At 37.3% G+C, this 17,426-nt stretch overlaps 1 protein-coding gene across 4 annotated transcripts in view; it reads left to right on the forward strand.

Annotated features, from left to right (window-relative positions):
* Window positions 1–17,426, forward strand: part of sh3pxd2b (SH3 and PX domains 2B) — a 35,778-nt gene that overhangs the window by 13,441 nt on the left and 4,911 nt on the right. Inside the window, exons 4-11 of one of the 4 annotated variants that reach the window (XM_015060991.1) lie at window positions 3,924–4,000; window positions 8,848–8,939; window positions 12,381–12,406; window positions 12,854–12,889; window positions 14,423–14,554; window positions 14,742–14,843; window positions 16,041–16,124; window positions 16,851–16,968. In XM_015060991.1, the coding sequence (XP_014916477.1) occupies window positions 3,924–4,000; window positions 8,848–8,939; window positions 12,381–12,406; window positions 12,854–12,889; window positions 14,423–14,554; window positions 14,742–14,843; window positions 16,041–16,124; window positions 16,851–16,968 (667 nt within the window). The remainder of the gene's footprint in view (window positions 1–3,923; window positions 4,001–8,847; window positions 8,940–12,380; window positions 12,407–12,853; window positions 12,890–14,422; window positions 14,555–14,741; window positions 14,844–16,040; window positions 16,125–16,850; window positions 16,969–17,426) is intronic. The other 3 variants (XM_015060994.1, XM_015060992.1, XM_015060995.1) reach the window with 3 other exon arrangements.

The raw sequence follows: 17,426 nt of genomic DNA on the forward strand, positions 1-17,426 counted from the left end.
GCTCTGCTCTCAAGAGCCTATTGATGTTCAGTATTGATATCCTCCAGGATGCAGACAATGCATTTGTTATTTTAGTTTGGACATATTTTCTTCCAGTAAAGAAAATACAGAAAAAATATTTTCATCTACTTCTATCTCTGAAGTTGGACTAAGAGTAACCTTAGATTATGGGCTGGATCAACTCCGGTGGTCCCAAATGTCTCACATTCCATAAACTGTTCTTGATGAAGCAAAACACAAGCAGATCTGAGAAATTAAAGTTACCTCCTTGCTTAAGTTTTGTCTATTACTCATTGATATTTTATCTGCACGGCAGAGAATTCACTCTTTCTTTAGTTATTTGAATAATTTGTACCAGTAGTAGGAATGTCTTAGTCGTAAATTAACTGACATTCTTGACCTTAGTCCATTTTTTTACTTTGATGTTTAATGACATAGATGAGATTAGGAACATAGAGCGAGACCTTTGCATTGTGAATTCAGATTGATATAGATTGGTACATCACTCCAGATGCACCAGTCTGCCTATCGTTCTCCCGGTTCCCCTGCCCATCCAGGAGAACTGCCCACATGTCAACCAGCACATCCCAGCAACATGCAGAGGCTTAAGAAACTTTGGGCGACAGACACTGACAGCCTTGCAGTTGTTACTCTGCCCTGCTCCTTTGAAAATATTTCTGTCACACCAAGACAGTAGAGCTGCTAAAAGATACTGTAATAAATGTTCCAATTCTAGAAATGTTGAGGGGCACCAGCTGGTGCTTCCTTAATAAAGATGTGTTGTAAAACAGGAGCTAACTAGGCCAAAGTGTGGTGAGGTGTTGGAGCAGTTAACCCAAATGCAGGCTGTTGAATCTTTGCTGGGACTTTTGCTGCAGGTCTACCTCCACATCTCTGTGTGAAAATCAGCTGGTACTGCCACAAAAATCTAAGAAAAGTCATCATTTTCTAAAACTGTCAAGATGTACACTCTGGGCTACCAGGCTGTTCTGACACATTATTTCAGGTTCTCATTAATCATAAGCTTCACTCATGTCTGAACTGTAGTTTGTGCATTGGCCTGTTGACCAAATACTGAGGAGCATTTGTGCCGTTGACTTACACGGCAGGAGTCATAAATCACTGCTATACTGAAGCTTTTACCTGCATGTTCTGTTGTTTTTCTCCAGAGTTTTGTGACCGTGCAGAAAGCATTTATTTTATGTGATCCAGTTGTTCCAGGAACCATCCTAGCCTTAAGACAAGTCTTATAGAATTGAAACAAAATTCTGGCAAATACTTGGAGACTTTTGTCATTTGGCAAATGGTCCCTACTCTGGCTAATCTTTTTTAACACAAAGAATCCACTTTTGTCACATCGAAGCATTAAGCTTCCAATCAAGTCCAAATAACAGGGTTAGATCTACAGCTGTGCCACTACAAACAGCTTAAACAGATTTTGAGTTATATAAAATTATTAACTGAAAAAAAAATAAAAAAAATAAAAAAACTCCGTGAAGAAGCATAAAATGGCAGCGAGTCTGCTAATTAAGAGATTAGCCGGAGGCACTGCTCTTTGGGTAAGAGGTAAGTAACAGTGGGCCTCTCTGTGTTGGTCTCAATGTAAGTCTTTTCTCTTCAAACTTAAGTCTTCTGAGGGAAACAACAGTTTTTTGGTACCTTTGGTCACTGCTGGCACACAGATTAGACCATAACGTCTGCCCTGTCTGTCTCTCAGCCATGGCTCCAGGGCCGTGGCTGCTGCTCCTCCCTTCCTAACAAGCTCTTTTCAGCGGTTGCATCCACATGCTGCCTCGCATACAAAGTGAGCAGTGTTGAGTCAGTGCTTCTCTCATGACCCCACAGAGCTTTGGAAAACCTTCAAGAACGTTCTGTTTTAAGAAGGATGAAGGGAGGAATGAAAATGAAAAGAAGAAGCAGAAATATTCATCTGAGAGATGACTTTCAAACCTCTTTCAGCTTTTGAAAGCCTTTCCCTTCTATCACTTTTAATTTTTTTTGCAACTTTCGTTCTATTCTGTACTTAAGCATGTAGGTAGGCATTTTGGGTTTTTCTTGATCTTATAAGATAAAACCTATTAAACATATTGTGTTTCTATTACTTGCATCTTTAAACATCTGTGTGCATGGCTTTGTTGGCGGCTCAACTCATTCATCAAAAAATATAATCACCCTCGAGTGAAATAGAGTAATTATGCAAGAATGTTTGTCATAGTCCAATAGAGTCAGTGGCAGGAGGAGACATTTTCCCTTACATGGTTTATAATAATAATGACTTTTTGTTTTTAAACCAAGAACAGGAGATAAAGTAATTTCATGATTATAAACTTTGCTCATTTCATCCAAAACTGCATCCTACTTTTTTATATGAGCACTTAGCAAAGGTATTTGCACAAACTTATCTTTTTATTTACATAATGAAATATTTAAACAGTCATTTGTAGCCTGTGTCTTTGATATTACACACTGTGGACTAAAACAGCCACTTTCAACTTTATGGATTTAGTTGGCCAGCATTCTTCTTCTTTTTTTTAACATTTCTAGCCATTTAAAACAAATATAAATATATAGTTAATGTAGCAACTCCCTATTTGCATAACACTCCAGAAAATGTGGGTTACAAATACAGTGAGCCTCAGGTTGAGGACCAAAACTGCCTCATAACTGCTTATTTTAGTTCAAACACCAAATATACTTTAATATGCATTATCACACTAAGTGGAAACCATCTTAGGACTACTGCAGAAACCAACATCCATGGGATTTCTTATGTCTGCTTTCAGCCAGTATGAAAGCAGACAGCCAGCTGTAACAGCCAAGCAGTAGTATGTGAAGTACCGTAGCACTTCCAACCTGCATTTCTTTTAAAATCTGAGACACAAAAAGAAATCTGTGAATATCTAATTTCCTATGAATAATCTGGAGTTATAGTCCATAGAAAAATCTCCACAAATAGCACATATGTTCATTTACTTGCACTGAAAACCTCCCAACATCTTGAACAACATCAATAGGGTATAGGAAATGTCATCAAAGTTTATGCATGACATGTTTTTACTACAGTTATAGCTTACTTGTCTGTTTGGAAATAAAAGCACTAAGCTCCTGCTTTGCAAAATGGAAAACAACATAAGCATATAGTAATTACTCAACCAAGACAGGATAGAGATGGCAAGAAGTAAATATCTTACAGAGCAGAGCTCATACAGTGATGTCATTTCCTGTGGTTTGGGGCTATTTTTGTCAAGAGCAATAAACAGGCAGGTGTGTGAGCAGTTAATAGTTGGTTGGTGGAAACAAAGTGTTAAAGTTGATGTCTCAGTATAACTTCCCCTGGGATTTGTTTTTGTTCAGGTTTTCACCAACGTTTAGCCAAGAGAAAAAGTATTTCCTTATTAGAACCATTTCCATTCTTACTTTCACCCTAGTAGAACATTATTGACTTAATCTACTCTTCCTCTACTTTTCTTAAAACCTTTACTTGTTATGGTTAGAGTGACCTGGTGTATCAGTGTTGTTCATGTGTGGCATAAGATTTAAAACATGGGAGGAAAAACGTGACCTTTCTTGCAGACATGAATTCTCCTGAAATAATTTCTTCATGTCTGGGAAAGGCCAGCTTTCCATGCGGCTCTTTACTCATCTCATTGTGATGTCAGACCTATTGATTCAGTGTCTGGATTGGCTCTGCATGCTAATTCACCTGTCATGATCTGCAGAAGCCTCTGTGCCTTTGCTTTGTTTCTGCTTAGTCATCCTTTATTGTCTTTACAGAAGAGCATCAACCCTTTTACTTTTATTATTATCTATTTACTTTTGAGGTCTAACATTCCCAATTTCAAAGCAAGTGTTGAATAAATATACACATTTCACATTCAACTTAAAGATATTAAGCTTTCTTTATGTTTTTTCTCTGTCTTTAGGAAAGATCTTGTTTAGGAGAAGCCATATCAGAGATGTGGCCATGAAGAGACTCAGGCCCATCAACGAGTACTGCAGGGTGAGTTTGATGCTTAATACAACTTCTGATTTCTTATTTTTCAGTAAATGTTTTCTTGAACTAAAATTACAACAAAAGATTGGCAAGGACAGTGGGAGAAGCAATTGTTCATCTAGTATGAGTGGATAATAGACAATTGTTTTCTTTTTTCTCCTGTGAACTAGAGATAACAATATATTGAATCAGAATCATCATTGCAATATCAATGTTTGCAATAATGCAATCTTAAAGAACTGCTGCATACTATACTTAATATTGCCATTCATGCACATCTTTGAATGTCAGTGATACAAATACAGTTGACCTGATTAGAAAGAGTTGCAGGAAAATTGCAATGACTGAGTCAGAAAATGGGGTACAATTATGATAGAGATCATCTTTACAATATTCAACAAATCATTGTAAACATGTACTGCAGTTTTTCCAACAGTCCTCCTTGGTGAAAGAGCATTTTCTCTATAAAATCAAAATCTAGCTGCAGTAACAAGGACATAAGGAAATGTGGTTGTTGTTTTTTATGACCAGACATCTTCTCAGAATTTCTCAGGGTTCAAGTTTGAGCCTTGCTTTTTCAGCTGTAGTGAACATGTAGGTTGTGGTGGCTACTTTAAGCAAAACTGAGGTAGAGACAAAAAACATCCTGTTGCTGAGCTTGCTCCAGTCAGCACATGCACAACACACTGACTGAAACCTTTTCTTTTGGATTCTGTCTGCTTGTTGTAATGCTACAAATCCCCTGAAAGGAGAAATAAACTTTAAAGTTATCTTTTATTTACTGCTTATTGTATGTCTACCTTAAAACAAAATTAAAAACAATCTCCTGCCTTTTCTATTAAACATACCTTGATGTTTTTACTCTACAAATTAGTCTCTAATACGCAACTGTTAAACAAATCTAGCCGGACTAAAAGCAGCAAATCGTAGGACCCCTGAGGTGAAGCGACTTTTATGTATGATAAACAATGAGGAGGGCTGGAGGCACTCCTTAGTCAAGCAGTGTTAAAGGAATGCATAGTGGGTGTAGGCTACATCTTTAACCACTTATGACAAATATAAGAGTCGGGGGAGGAATGCATAAAGTTGTTGGTTCTTGTCTTTGGGTGGGGATGTTTTGTAGAAACAACTGAACCAATTTTACATTACTTTTTTCTGTCTAAGGCATTAGATTTAACCTTTGAGAGAATTTATTACATTTTATTAAATTTTTTGTTATGTTTTTATTAAAAACAGCATGTTTTCTTATATAACAAGCTTTTGAGGTTAGCTCTAATGTGGGGACAAGGTGAAAATCAGGATATTCCTGAAGCAGCAAAGCCAGCCCTGGTTTTACAGCTGATGCTTCATTCTGACTCATGTGGAATTTCCCGAACTGGGCAGCTTTATGTTTTTATTCAGGTCATGAAACGGTTAGGGATGAAAGCATGAGGGGGAAAAAAAAATCATGGAGTCAGGGACTGGTTTGCCTAAAATCATTTGTCAGAATAAACAATAATGTGAATAACCTGCAGTTTTCAACATGTTTGCAAAAGAAATTCATGGCTCATCATTTTAGCTCCAGTTATTCTGAAATCGTGTAGAGTATCGTGCAAAAGTATTCATACCCCATGAATCTTTTCTCTTTGTTTGCATTAAGATTACTAGAGTGTATTCTATTGATATTTTATGTAGTACCACAGCACAAAACGGTGCATGATTGGCCGAGTCTCCTAGATCTAGAATTTTAACATTTAGTTATTGAGAAAGAAAAAAAAACACTTAAATTTGATTTAATTGTTTCAAAAATGATTTTAAAATGTTTAACATTTAAATTTAAGATTTTAAGGAGCTGGCAAATTTACTTTGTAAAAGTACAAATAGCAGTCTTTATAGTTATGTTATCAAAGCTACAGTCTGATGCTATGAGTTTAATCTTTGTGTTTGTTCACAAATGAAATGTACTTATCAAATACATGTCAGTAAATTGTAAATTGGTTTTATGATTGTGATTGGTTTTAAGCTGGCCTTGTAGCATTTGTTCACGTGTTTGCAGGTCCACTCTGTGACCACACACTGAAATCTGTCTAACTGGAGTGTAGCAGAGGTAGAGAAGGAATTTGATATTATGCCTAAAAGTGTGAGGAGTGTGGCAGGTCCTCCACAGGCTGAACCACCAGCCCACTAACAGATAGCACACACATGTAGGAAACACATAGCCTACATGAACTTTATCAAGCGCCAAGTGCTGGTCGAGTGTGTGTGAGGTGTAAACACACACACTCTCAACCAACAAGTGTGTGTATGAACTTTGCGTTCAGAAAGATATATCATTCTTACAGCATGCTTAATGCACACCTCTAAAAACATAATATTAGGTCATATTTACAGTTTGCATTGAGTTTGTGCAAGCGCTGTGGCTTTTAAACTTGACGCCTACCTTGATGTGGTATTCTCCCAAGAAACATAGTCCTCACAGGGGTTCATATAAATGCTCATATAGGTGAACTTGCTCCTTAAAACACCTTCCAAGTCATCCAGTTTGGTGGCGCACAAAGGTGCCAACAGTGTTTGAGCAGGCTTTAGGCTCCACGCCGTGTTCAATGGATCAGCTATAAACCCGTCTTTCAGTAACAGCCGCACTCTTCTGGTGAAGTGCACAGCGCAGCACAGCACAGCAAAAACACATGCAGTCCAGGATTATGGTTCTATAAAGAAACCTACTTAAATGATGATGCCAACTCAAAGTTTTATGTTTTAGTGATATGTTAAAGGTAATAGAGGCCAAAATGTTAATATTTCCTCATTTGACCAGATGACTTTCTTACACATGTTCCACGTGACTTTCAAAAAACTCCAAGCAGAACTTCTGTAACCCTTCTTTCAACAATGTTTATTGGTCACTCTACCACATGAGATAGACTTGAGGAGTGCATGACTAACAGTTGTCTGGTCAAAACATTTCCCAACCTGAACTATGAATCTGCAGCTGCTCTAGTTACCATGGGCCTCCAATTAATTCTATCACTAATTTTTACCTACTTTGTGTTGGTTTATCATATTAATAAATAAATATATAATACTTTTGCAAAAAGTTTACATTATCACTTTACCTTATGTAACAGATTGTAAAAATTAAATTCAAAAAGTTACTGTTCAGCCATACAGCCCCATTGCATTGTCCCTCATGAGAAGTATTTCTTTCAATTTCATTATATTTTTGCTTGGGGAATACACACATGCTCACTGTCACGTGCACACGCACAGACACAAGCACTCACAATTACCTTAATGGGCCCCCCTGCAAAGAACATCCATAAAGTCCATTTAATGTAATTTACGCTGAGCCGCTCTCCTGTCTCCTCCCTGGGGAGAATCATAATGAGTGGACGGGCCACAGACTGACTCCAGGAGATAAATAAATCCAAAGAGAGGACAACTGGTTCGCAGTGCACTCTGACCTGAGGCACTGCACCTGCAGGATGTAATGTTATCGCGCTCCCCTGGTGAAAACCTCTTGCAAATTTAAAATAAGATACTTGGCTTTTGTATTTTACAAATAAAGCCATTACTCAGGGTTTTGAGATATGCACTGTGTATAAAAGCTCTTGTATGTGCTCATAAGCATGCTTATATTTTGTAAAGAAGAAAAAAGTGCCTTGTCAGTTGCAAGAATTGCAGTCTGTGTTTGAGTCCAAGCCAAACGGCTGCTTTTAACTACGACGAGCCAAATGCAGCAATGCAGCAGATGCGACAAGGACACTCGGATTGGGTCTTAGGCTTTCATTCCACATCAGCCCTGACTTTACGTCAGTGGATGACAGCCGTTGTTAGAGGTTGACGCTGTTCCTCTGAAGGACAAAACTGAAACACTTAGGAGTATTAAAATCAGAGGTGGAGAGCAGCAGGGGAAGCTTGATGGATAGCACTGAGCTCCGGCTTGCCTGCAAATGGAGGACTTGCCTGGCTTTATCTGAAATCAGAGACAGTCCTCATGCACCAAGCTGTTGGCAGCAGAACTGTTTCCTCTCTTCGTCGTCATGCTGTTGAGGTGATTATCTGCTTCACCGCTGCCCATCAGATGGTGAAAAAGTGAAAGGTTAGATGATAAAACAGCATTTTGATGGCGAAAAAATAAAAAAAAGATTTCAGTGACAGCATGACAGGCTGTGAGAGATGGCAAGAAGGAGACACAGCAGTAAACAGAGACTGAATGGTGTTTGTTTTTCATCTAAAGTTGATTGTCAGGACTAAACGGTCTGCTGTTAGAAATCCTCCACAGATTTGTTGGAAGTGGGGGATATAGACTTACAACCAAAGAGAAGGATAAGTGAAATACAAAACACAAAATGCTGCTTGACTGCTTATTTTAAAAAGGCAGACTCTTGTCTTGTGAAAAAAAGTGAATGAACGTACAACACACTGAACCGTAGAATTAACAAAAATCCCAAAGCAGATGCTAAACAGATCAGAATATGGCAACTCCAAAATATTACAATATAAAGAACTAGTTCAGTCAAGTTCTGTCAACATGTTTTAAAGTGTTAATATTTTAACAGCAATTCAATTCGGTTCAGTTTATTTATATGGTGCCATGTCACTTTGCAAAAAAATAACGAGTAGATCAGCAGCAGAAGCTCTCCTAGCACCATAATTCAGCATAAATCCATGCTGGAGGGCCAAAACCAAACTGGACCTCCCCCATCATAAGATAACGCTCATCTCCAAAATGTCATAGCTTTAAATGGGAATGCTATTTTATAAATCTTCAGTCCATCTTCTTGTTTACTTTTAGTGATTATATACAAAGAAATGTCATCCACAAAGAGTAAAACTATATGTTTCATGTCTTTTCCTAATTTTCCTTCCTGTAGGCTTTGATCCAGCTGCCAGTCTACATCTCCCAATGTGAGGAAGTCCGAGTATTTTTTGAGACGAGACCTGAAGACCTCAACCCACCCAAAGAGTAAGCAGCTCAGACATGAACTCATGAACAATGGAAAAAGACTGTTTCTGTGGCTCAGGCCATATCCTGTGTGCATTTGCAACCCATTCTGTTGGTAATGAGCATTCATTACACCCTCTAATGAATGTGATTTCATAATGTCACTCTGCTTCCTGTTGGGTTTTTTCCCAGTAGAAACCCATTTAGTCATTGTTTCAAGTGCTGAGTTAGCACTTTAGCATGTAGCTGCAGCTCCAGCATAATCCAGCTGAGACTGCAGGCTGCTTCCTAACACGTTTTGTCTCTCTAAATCTAACTCAACATTTTTAGTCATATTCAGCACTGAATGACTTTAATGGGCTCAAAATACCAGAACACAACACACATCTGGGTTTCAATAAATTAAAGATTACCAGCTCCTTTAAATGAGAGGTCAAGTTCTCATTTCGACCACTGATATGTTTGTTCTCAACAGTTGTCACCTAGGTTGTTAGTTTTGACCTACATCATCACACATATAATGGGCCAGCAGTAAAACCACGAACAGAGTGGAAGGTAGAATATGTATAGATTCTCTCTGCCTAACATTTGGATTATTCTATGTTAAACTAGCTTAGAGTTTAAAGTAGATTAGTTTAGAGTGGTCTCTCTAACAGCAGGATTGTAATACCATTCTGTTCCTCTGTGGGGTACAAAATGAGTCTAAGGGGCATCACTTCTGTATAATTTTATCATACAGAAACTATCTGTGTGACATCAACTGTGCAGTATGCTATAAAGGTGCAGCAGCAGAAGACACATAACTTGTGTGTTTATTTCATTAAAAACTTTGACTTAAAGCATGTTGCTTGGTCTTTTGAAGTCCTAATTTTATTTCGGAAAGGCTCTCTCCATAATATAGACAGTAAACCTTTTAAAGGTTTTGTTTTCAGTAGTGACATGAACAATGGATCATCAGAACACTCGATTTGTGTTCTGGTCCTTGGGCATCTGCTGTTTTCCTCCATGTTATCCTCTTAAAACTCATGGAAATATATCGTATAATGTAAACGAACAGAAAGCTGCATAGTTTTTATTTCATGTTTTGGATCTGACTATCTGCTGTGAAGTGACACTGAGTGAACAGCTGGGGGTTGTTGACCAAGGACAATCAATATGAGCTGCTGTGGGGAATGAATGTTAAATGAGCCTGCTGTGTTGCCATCTATAATGTGGAAGTCATTTTGAGGTTTGCTTTCTTCTTTCTCTTTTATTGAAGGAGGCAGAGGAATAACTTCACTTCAGATATACTGAGCAGAAGGCAAATACGTGTCATGGAAGTGATATATTTAGAACCACTTGAAGAGGGAATATGTTCTTGACAGTTTTCTGATTTAAATCACACATACCTTCTGAATGTGAAGGAATCAAAAACTTGCTAGCAGGTTGTTGATTTGTGTGTTTCAGACACCTCAGACGTCTCGCTCTTTTTTCTCTCGTCTCCTGTTCTCTCTGAGGAGTTTGCTAAAAACGTTCCGCCTTACTCTTCATACAAATCATCCAGTTATTTCTATGGAGGCGAGAAAGGAAACATGGGGAGTGTACTTGAGGAAGACGAATATAGAAAGGTCCTTGGTTTGTCTTAATTGAAATTGGATTACAGCCCTGTATTAGTGCAGCCTATTGTCTGGCTTTCTGACAACAAGGCTGGTGTGCAGACACAGTAGCCAGGCGAAGATTTATCACAGCCTATAAATCCACTCTACTAAGACATGACATGCAATCCTGCACTTTTTCCTTAAGTGCAGGAGGGAGGAGAGGAACAGGAGAAGTTGGCTGGAAAGGGGAAGTAGATGGCTATAACGCCAGAAGAGATCACTGTGAAAAGGAGAAATCTAAACAGAAAAGGAAGTGTTGCAAAACAAGTGAGACTACGGCAGAAAAAGTTAAAACTGTGGAGGACTAAAGGACTTAGTGATTTAATAGATAGGGTTTAGAGTGATTGTAAAAATGTTGAAGCTTATTTACAGATTTATCCCGATATATTTGGATTAAATTTAAAAAGTAGGTAATTCAATTCAGAAAATGCAACTCTTATAAAACACATTACACAGACTAATTTATTTAAAGGACATATTTACATCCTCCACAAAAAGGATGCAACATAAAAGCTGATTCCTAGATTATATTATAATATAGCTGTATATTCCCAGATAGAATTTGTGATAGAATTTACTTCTTAAATTAAAGTTTTAATGATATTCAAATTTACTAGAACATAGGTGTAGCTGCAGCGTGTTTAGATGTCTGGGTTTCCCACCTGAACCTGTTCCTGCCACAATATGGTCTTCACTGTTTGAAGATAGATGTTAGCTTTGTAGTACTAACATAAATGTGTTTTTGATTTCCAATCACAGCTTCTGACATAAATGATGATTTTGTCTTGCTCTGCAAGGAGTTTGTGTTAAGATAGCAGCTGTTTTCTGTGAGCAGCCTGAGCCTCAGTGGTGGAACTGATCCGCTCCTGGACCCTGACTCAGTCCTGGAACCGGCTCTGTGGAAGCATTTCCTGACTGCCCAGTTTGTATATGAGCATAGTCTCACTTTAGTTAAAAAAATAATATAATGAAAATTGTGGACAGATTTTCCTATAATAATTATGACCTGTTTCCTGTGTGGGTTTTTTGTTTTGTTGTTTTTTGGCTGCCTTTTTGTTTCTTTTTTTAGTACTTCAATTAGAAGTCGTATGGGTAAAATTGTATTGATTCCAGATAATATAGCAGTTTTACTGATCAAACAATGCTTTGTGAGAGGGAGAAAGAGAGAGAAAAATTTGTATTAATGCAAGAAAATGTGTAAGGAGTGATCCCCAGGAATAATTATAATGGGCGATGACGGAGTGAGAGAGGCAGACATGAAAAATGAGAAGTGGAAAAGTTGAAATGATGGAAGGCAATAAAGCACTGGAGAAATGTTTAGATAAGAAAGATGGAGAGGTAGACAAAGAGAGAAATCCAAAGCCAGAAGTCATTTTTGTATTGCCTGGTCCCTGAATCAACTCCTGAGTGCTGCTGCGGAGTGATGCCCTATTTATCTGGCTAATGTCTAAAGCAGACACAGCAGATGCTGTATTGAATTTAACATCGAGCCAAATATTAGAGCTCGTTTTTCAAGTGTATCTTTAAACATGTTGGTCTGGTTGTAGATGGAAACATCATCTAATGTGTCTGCTGCATCAAGTTAAGATAAATCTAGAAACTATTTTTTGTATAGCACATCTTCTTGTAAGTGATCTGTCTACTTTTTAAACATCGGTGTGTTGATCAAAAATAGAATTGTTAGGATTCAGTTTACTCTAGAAAAGCTTTAATATAAAACAATTTACAGCAATGGCATTACACATTATATGAATTTAATGTGAACATGTTTTTGTAAAGTTATTTCATTTTATTTTTGAAGTAATGCATTGTCTCTGTTTAACAGGGAGCCCATTGGAAAGAAGAAGTCAGGTAAGACCCCTTTATGAAAGTGTTATTTGCTTACATATTTTACATGTTTTAAGTGTATGGAATAAAAATAAACTTATATTACTGAATATTGAGCAATTTTCTTTTATTATAAATAAAAGTAAATGGAATTGTAAAATAGTATTTGGATATAAATAGTTTATGGAAATGAATGGTTAACACAATTGACTTTAGCACCATCTAGTGGCAGTTTTATTCAAATAAATGGGTTTAGGATTATTTGTCTTCTTTGGAACAACTTCTCCATCACATTTTCTATCTAAACTTTTTTTTGCAGGTCAAAGCACTTGTATCAAAGCAACCATCTTGAATGCTGTTTTTCTCTACCTTTTCACATTTTCTATATCCCCTCAGTGACCTACTGTTCTTAAGTTGCATCCATGTTATTTTTTTTCAGTTTTCTTCTCCATTCATTTTCCTTTTCATCAGGGTTTGTGGAGAGAGCGACTACTTTCCTAAAGCGAGGTAGTAAACACACTGTCATGCTTTGCCGTGCTGTGTGCGTAACCCGGTGGGTTGCTAGTGGTGTGTTCCCCCTCTCCTTGCCAGGCCTGGGCAGGTGGGATGTGGCTCTGCTGAAGGCTTGTGGCTCATTGTGTGTCTAAAAAAATAAATCATGTATTTGGTGATTTAAAGAATCATTGTCTTCCTGTTTCGTGTTACAGACTGTAAAAAAAATCGCTATTATTTGGCCATTTTGAATGTTCGTGATGGGTTATGATGTATTACGAATGTGCCAGATGAATATTGTAGCTTTGCTATGCTTCGATTGGCAAGTATCCAGATGGCAGTTTAGCTAAATAACCTTTATTTAGGTACTTCCCTACCTTTCTCATGGTACAATAACCTTGTTTTTAAAAATGCTACGGTATCATTTACACAAAAATGAAACAAAATTACCTAAATTCCTTTATTTAAGCATGTTGTGCTTTGTTACTCTATGCTCAGACAGGAAAAACTCCACCTGACTTGTTGTGGCATCATATTACAATGATTTTAAACATTTAGAAATGGTGTGATGGACATTTTTAGTAGTTTTGAAATAGTCTGTTTTTGAAATGGTAGGCTTTTTTTTTTAGCTAATCTTCATAAACAACTACTGCTGTAAATGTTTATACACCAAATGCATTTGGGGAGTTAAAAAAAATATTATAAACTGTAAGCTATTGTTTTTGTACTTTTTATTCACACATTATTATTAAATATGTTTGCAGTATTAAGCTAGGTTAGCAGCTGTCAGTTCTGCTGTAAATAAATATTTGGTTACTATTTGAATTTCTTACTGAGAAAATGACATTTATTAGAATTACATTTACATTCACATGTTAAGCTAAGTTGCCACTTGTTCCCAGTTTCAAACGCTTCTTTGTGGAAGTAGATTTTTCTGATGCTAATTTGTTGCTAACATTGGTGGTGGGTCCTGTGTGTGTTTGGTTGTCTTCACTGAAATCATATCCATGTAAATGATTAAAATAACTTCCCACACCGTCTCCAATCACACCGTCCTCCTCCATATGTCCCTTCTGCTCCACTGTTGGCTCAGTATTTTGCTCACTGTATCTTTCTAATCTTCATCCATCTCATGCTAAACAGATACCCATACCATAGATAAGCCTTCGCTCATTTCACCTGAAAGATTTTGCACTCATAAAACCTTCACCTGACAGTTACATTTGGCTTTTTATGATTTTTGGCAAATTTTTTGTGAACCGTTTATAATCTGACATTTTGAAAAGGGCATATAGCAACTGGTCAATGACAGAGAAAACCTTTAAATGTCAAACCCCCCAAAGCACAGAGATGCAATCTTATCTTGACGAGTTCAAGGGCTTTTCTTTAATAGCATATTAGCTGACTTTACTAAAGACTGGGGAAGAAGAGGAGGTTTTGAGCGAAGGCTTTTTTATAGTTTGTCAAGATTTCATGTATATCCTGTTTTAAAAGGAGGAAAGAGGAGAAGAAATCAAATGAATCTGTTACTCTCTGCTCTTTCAATAGGAGACCCCACCTCTGCAGACGCACTCTTCCTTGAACAATATGTGGCAGTAACAGACTATGAGAAACAAGAAAGCACCGAAATCAGTCTGCATGTTGGTCAGACAGTGGAAGTCATTGAGAAAAATGAATCTGGCAAGTGCTATTCTCCATTGTTTCATATAGTGTCATTATCTGCTGATTGCTCATAGGTTGCTAGTTTGTTGCTCATTAGTAACAGTTGTTAGGAAAAGAGAGTGCTAAATGTAAACTTTTTGAATTGGGAGTCCAAGTCTTAGGAAATGCATTTGCATGTTAATGTGTTTGTTTTCTGCTGATTTAGGCTGGTGGTTTGTGAGCTCAGACGATGCTCAGGGCTGGGTTCCCGCCACCTGCCTGGAGGCTCAGGACGACCCTGACGACTTCACAATTCCAGGAGAAGAAGGTACATAAAAGTTCATGTCTGAGCGCTGATTTTATGTTCTACTCTGAGCCCCAAAAGCTGAACAGCATCATTTCCAAATGGAGCCACATGTTGATTTTTTTTTTTTTTTCTGACTGTTACTATCAAGCTTTACTTATGAGGAGTTGCTATCACCCATTGATGACCAAATAGCAATTGTTTGGTTTAAAAAGTGAATTTAAAGTCTGGTGGAAATGGTCATTTTTAAAAAGTTTGAAGAAAAAAATTAGCAGGGGCCATACAGTCTAATATTGTCTCTTTTACGGATGGATGAAAATCGTAAGCATACGATGAAGAGTTTGTCAGTAAATGAATAAAGTCTCTAGATCAGTCTTTCTCAAACTCTTTTCCGGTACCACCTGTGGACCACTATGTGCATGTAAACAAGCGTTTATTTGCCGTAATGTGAGCTCAAAGTGCGACGCTACAGTTAGCTTACCAAAGGATTGTCACTCAAAAAATAAGCCTGAAGATACCAGTGGAAAGTTTCTCAGGGTGAGTTGCAGAACGTTTGGTTTTGAACGCTTACGATGCATAGCAAGCTGCAGGCATGCACAAGTAGGCCTATGGATGTGCTGAACATGATACGATAGTGACGAGACCGTGAACAGAGCTGCGCCCCACACTGACTAACTGCATCTAAAACACCTAAAATAAAATAATTTATATTGAGCTCTCTACTGACCGGAAGAAAATGCTTGTTTTTGACAATGCAACACAAGTATATTTTTCCTGGTTCTAAATTCCAAATGGCCCTAAAAGGTTACTGGTGAACAGAACATTGTTAGTAAAGAACGTTTGTGGTTAGAAAGCTTAGAGTCCATACTTTCAGAATCTGTAAATAACTCAAAATGACTTATTTGTGGTTTTATTGTGACCAGTCATGTTTACAAAATGGCGCCACTCTTCACATTAGAACAAATACAAAGAGTTAAGAGACTAATATTTTCATTTCAGGTTGTATATATTAAGATGTGTCAGTGGGGGGGCAAATAAAATTAGGTGGTCCATGAGTGTTTGTTAAATGGGATAAGTAGTCCTCGGCCTGAAAACGTTTGAGAAACACTGCTCTGGGTTTATCAGAACTGATGCTACTTATAGTTAAAATGTAAACATCATCGTAAACCATTTGTAATGCTTACTTCCTATTTTGCCCCACTTACCGTGCTGGGATGTCAGTGCCTCGGAGGTTCTGGTCACTGCCAAGGCACGTGGGTCGGCGCAGAACTTTAGGGGATCTATTCAGCACAGGCTTTGGGCAAGGTGGAGCGCACGCCTTTCTTTCAACCCCTCCTCCTCCCTTTTTTAACTGAATGTTTGTGTGTGCCTGTGTGTGTGTGTGTTTTTATGTGTGTGTGTGTTCTGCCTGCCCAGCCATGTTTGTTCTTATAGATGCATGTGTGTTGCATGAGTGATCCTGGCATGCAAAATAAATTCATGCATTTTGGTTTGTTCATTTCTGTATGTTTTAAAAACTGACATACAGTTCATAACTGAAATACAAAATGTACTCATATTAATTAATAGTAAGAACCACTGATAACAGCTTGATTTTTAGTACATTAGCAATTACTTATAATTGAAGTTAAATTGGTTGTTGCTCCTCAGTTTGTCCTGTAGCGTAGTTATTTGTGGAATATCTGTGTCTGTTTTGCGTGTTGTGTATTTGTAAGTTTTTCTTTTTTGTCCTTTTTCAAGATGCTCCTCGTGCCTTGCCTCATTACGTTGATTGGAGATTGTACTTTCTTTACTTAAATTTTAACAGTTTTATCAGGAAGGGTCTTTTGGTCTTCTCATAATTAAAGCCAGGTTTTAAGCGTTCAGAAATAAGTCAACCAATTTCACAGCAACAGAAATATCAGAGATGGTTCTTGTTGCTTTTATTCAGATATGCAAGTGTGTGATTTTCTTTCCAACTTTTAAGATACATTTTCTTTTATTACTTGATACTGTTCTTACATGTAACACTATGTGCTTTTATTCCAACAGAAGAAAAGTACTCTGTGATTTACCCATACTCGGCCAGGGATCAGGATGAGATCGACCTGGAAAGAGGCATGATAGTCGAGGTTATTCAGAAGAACTTGGAAGGCTGGTGGAAGATCAGGTAATAAAACGAGTTTGATTCCTGCAAGTCATTAACTAATGTTCACATCCGGAAATGTGGAAATCACTCTGGACCTTAGAAAGTTCTGTAAATAAATTCAGAACATGATGTCTATGCTCATGCAATATATAAATAATTTATGTAATTATTTTATAAGAATATTTTATAAGAATGATGATTACATGAAGTCATCATTCATGCAATATATAGATAATTTATGTAATTATTTTATAAGAATGATGATTACATGAAGTCATCATTCATCATACATGGAAATGAGTGAATAAATATTTGACTCTGAAAACAAGCTGCAGGAACATCAATTGAATGTTTAAGATCTAAAATCATAGATTAGAATAGCGTACTTGACTAACAATAAAAATCATTCAAAAGTTTATATCTTATTGTAATTTACATGAACAAATCTGATTTATTCTTACATTGTTAAGTTTAGTAGA

This window comes from Poecilia latipinna, unplaced genomic scaffold (genome assembly GCF_001443285.1).
Source record: "Poecilia latipinna isolate Pla-1442-1.1 unplaced genomic scaffold, P_latipinna-1.0 Scaffold1764, whole genome shotgun sequence".
Taxonomy (NCBI): Eukaryota; Metazoa; Chordata; class Actinopteri; order Cyprinodontiformes; family Poeciliidae; genus Poecilia; species Poecilia latipinna.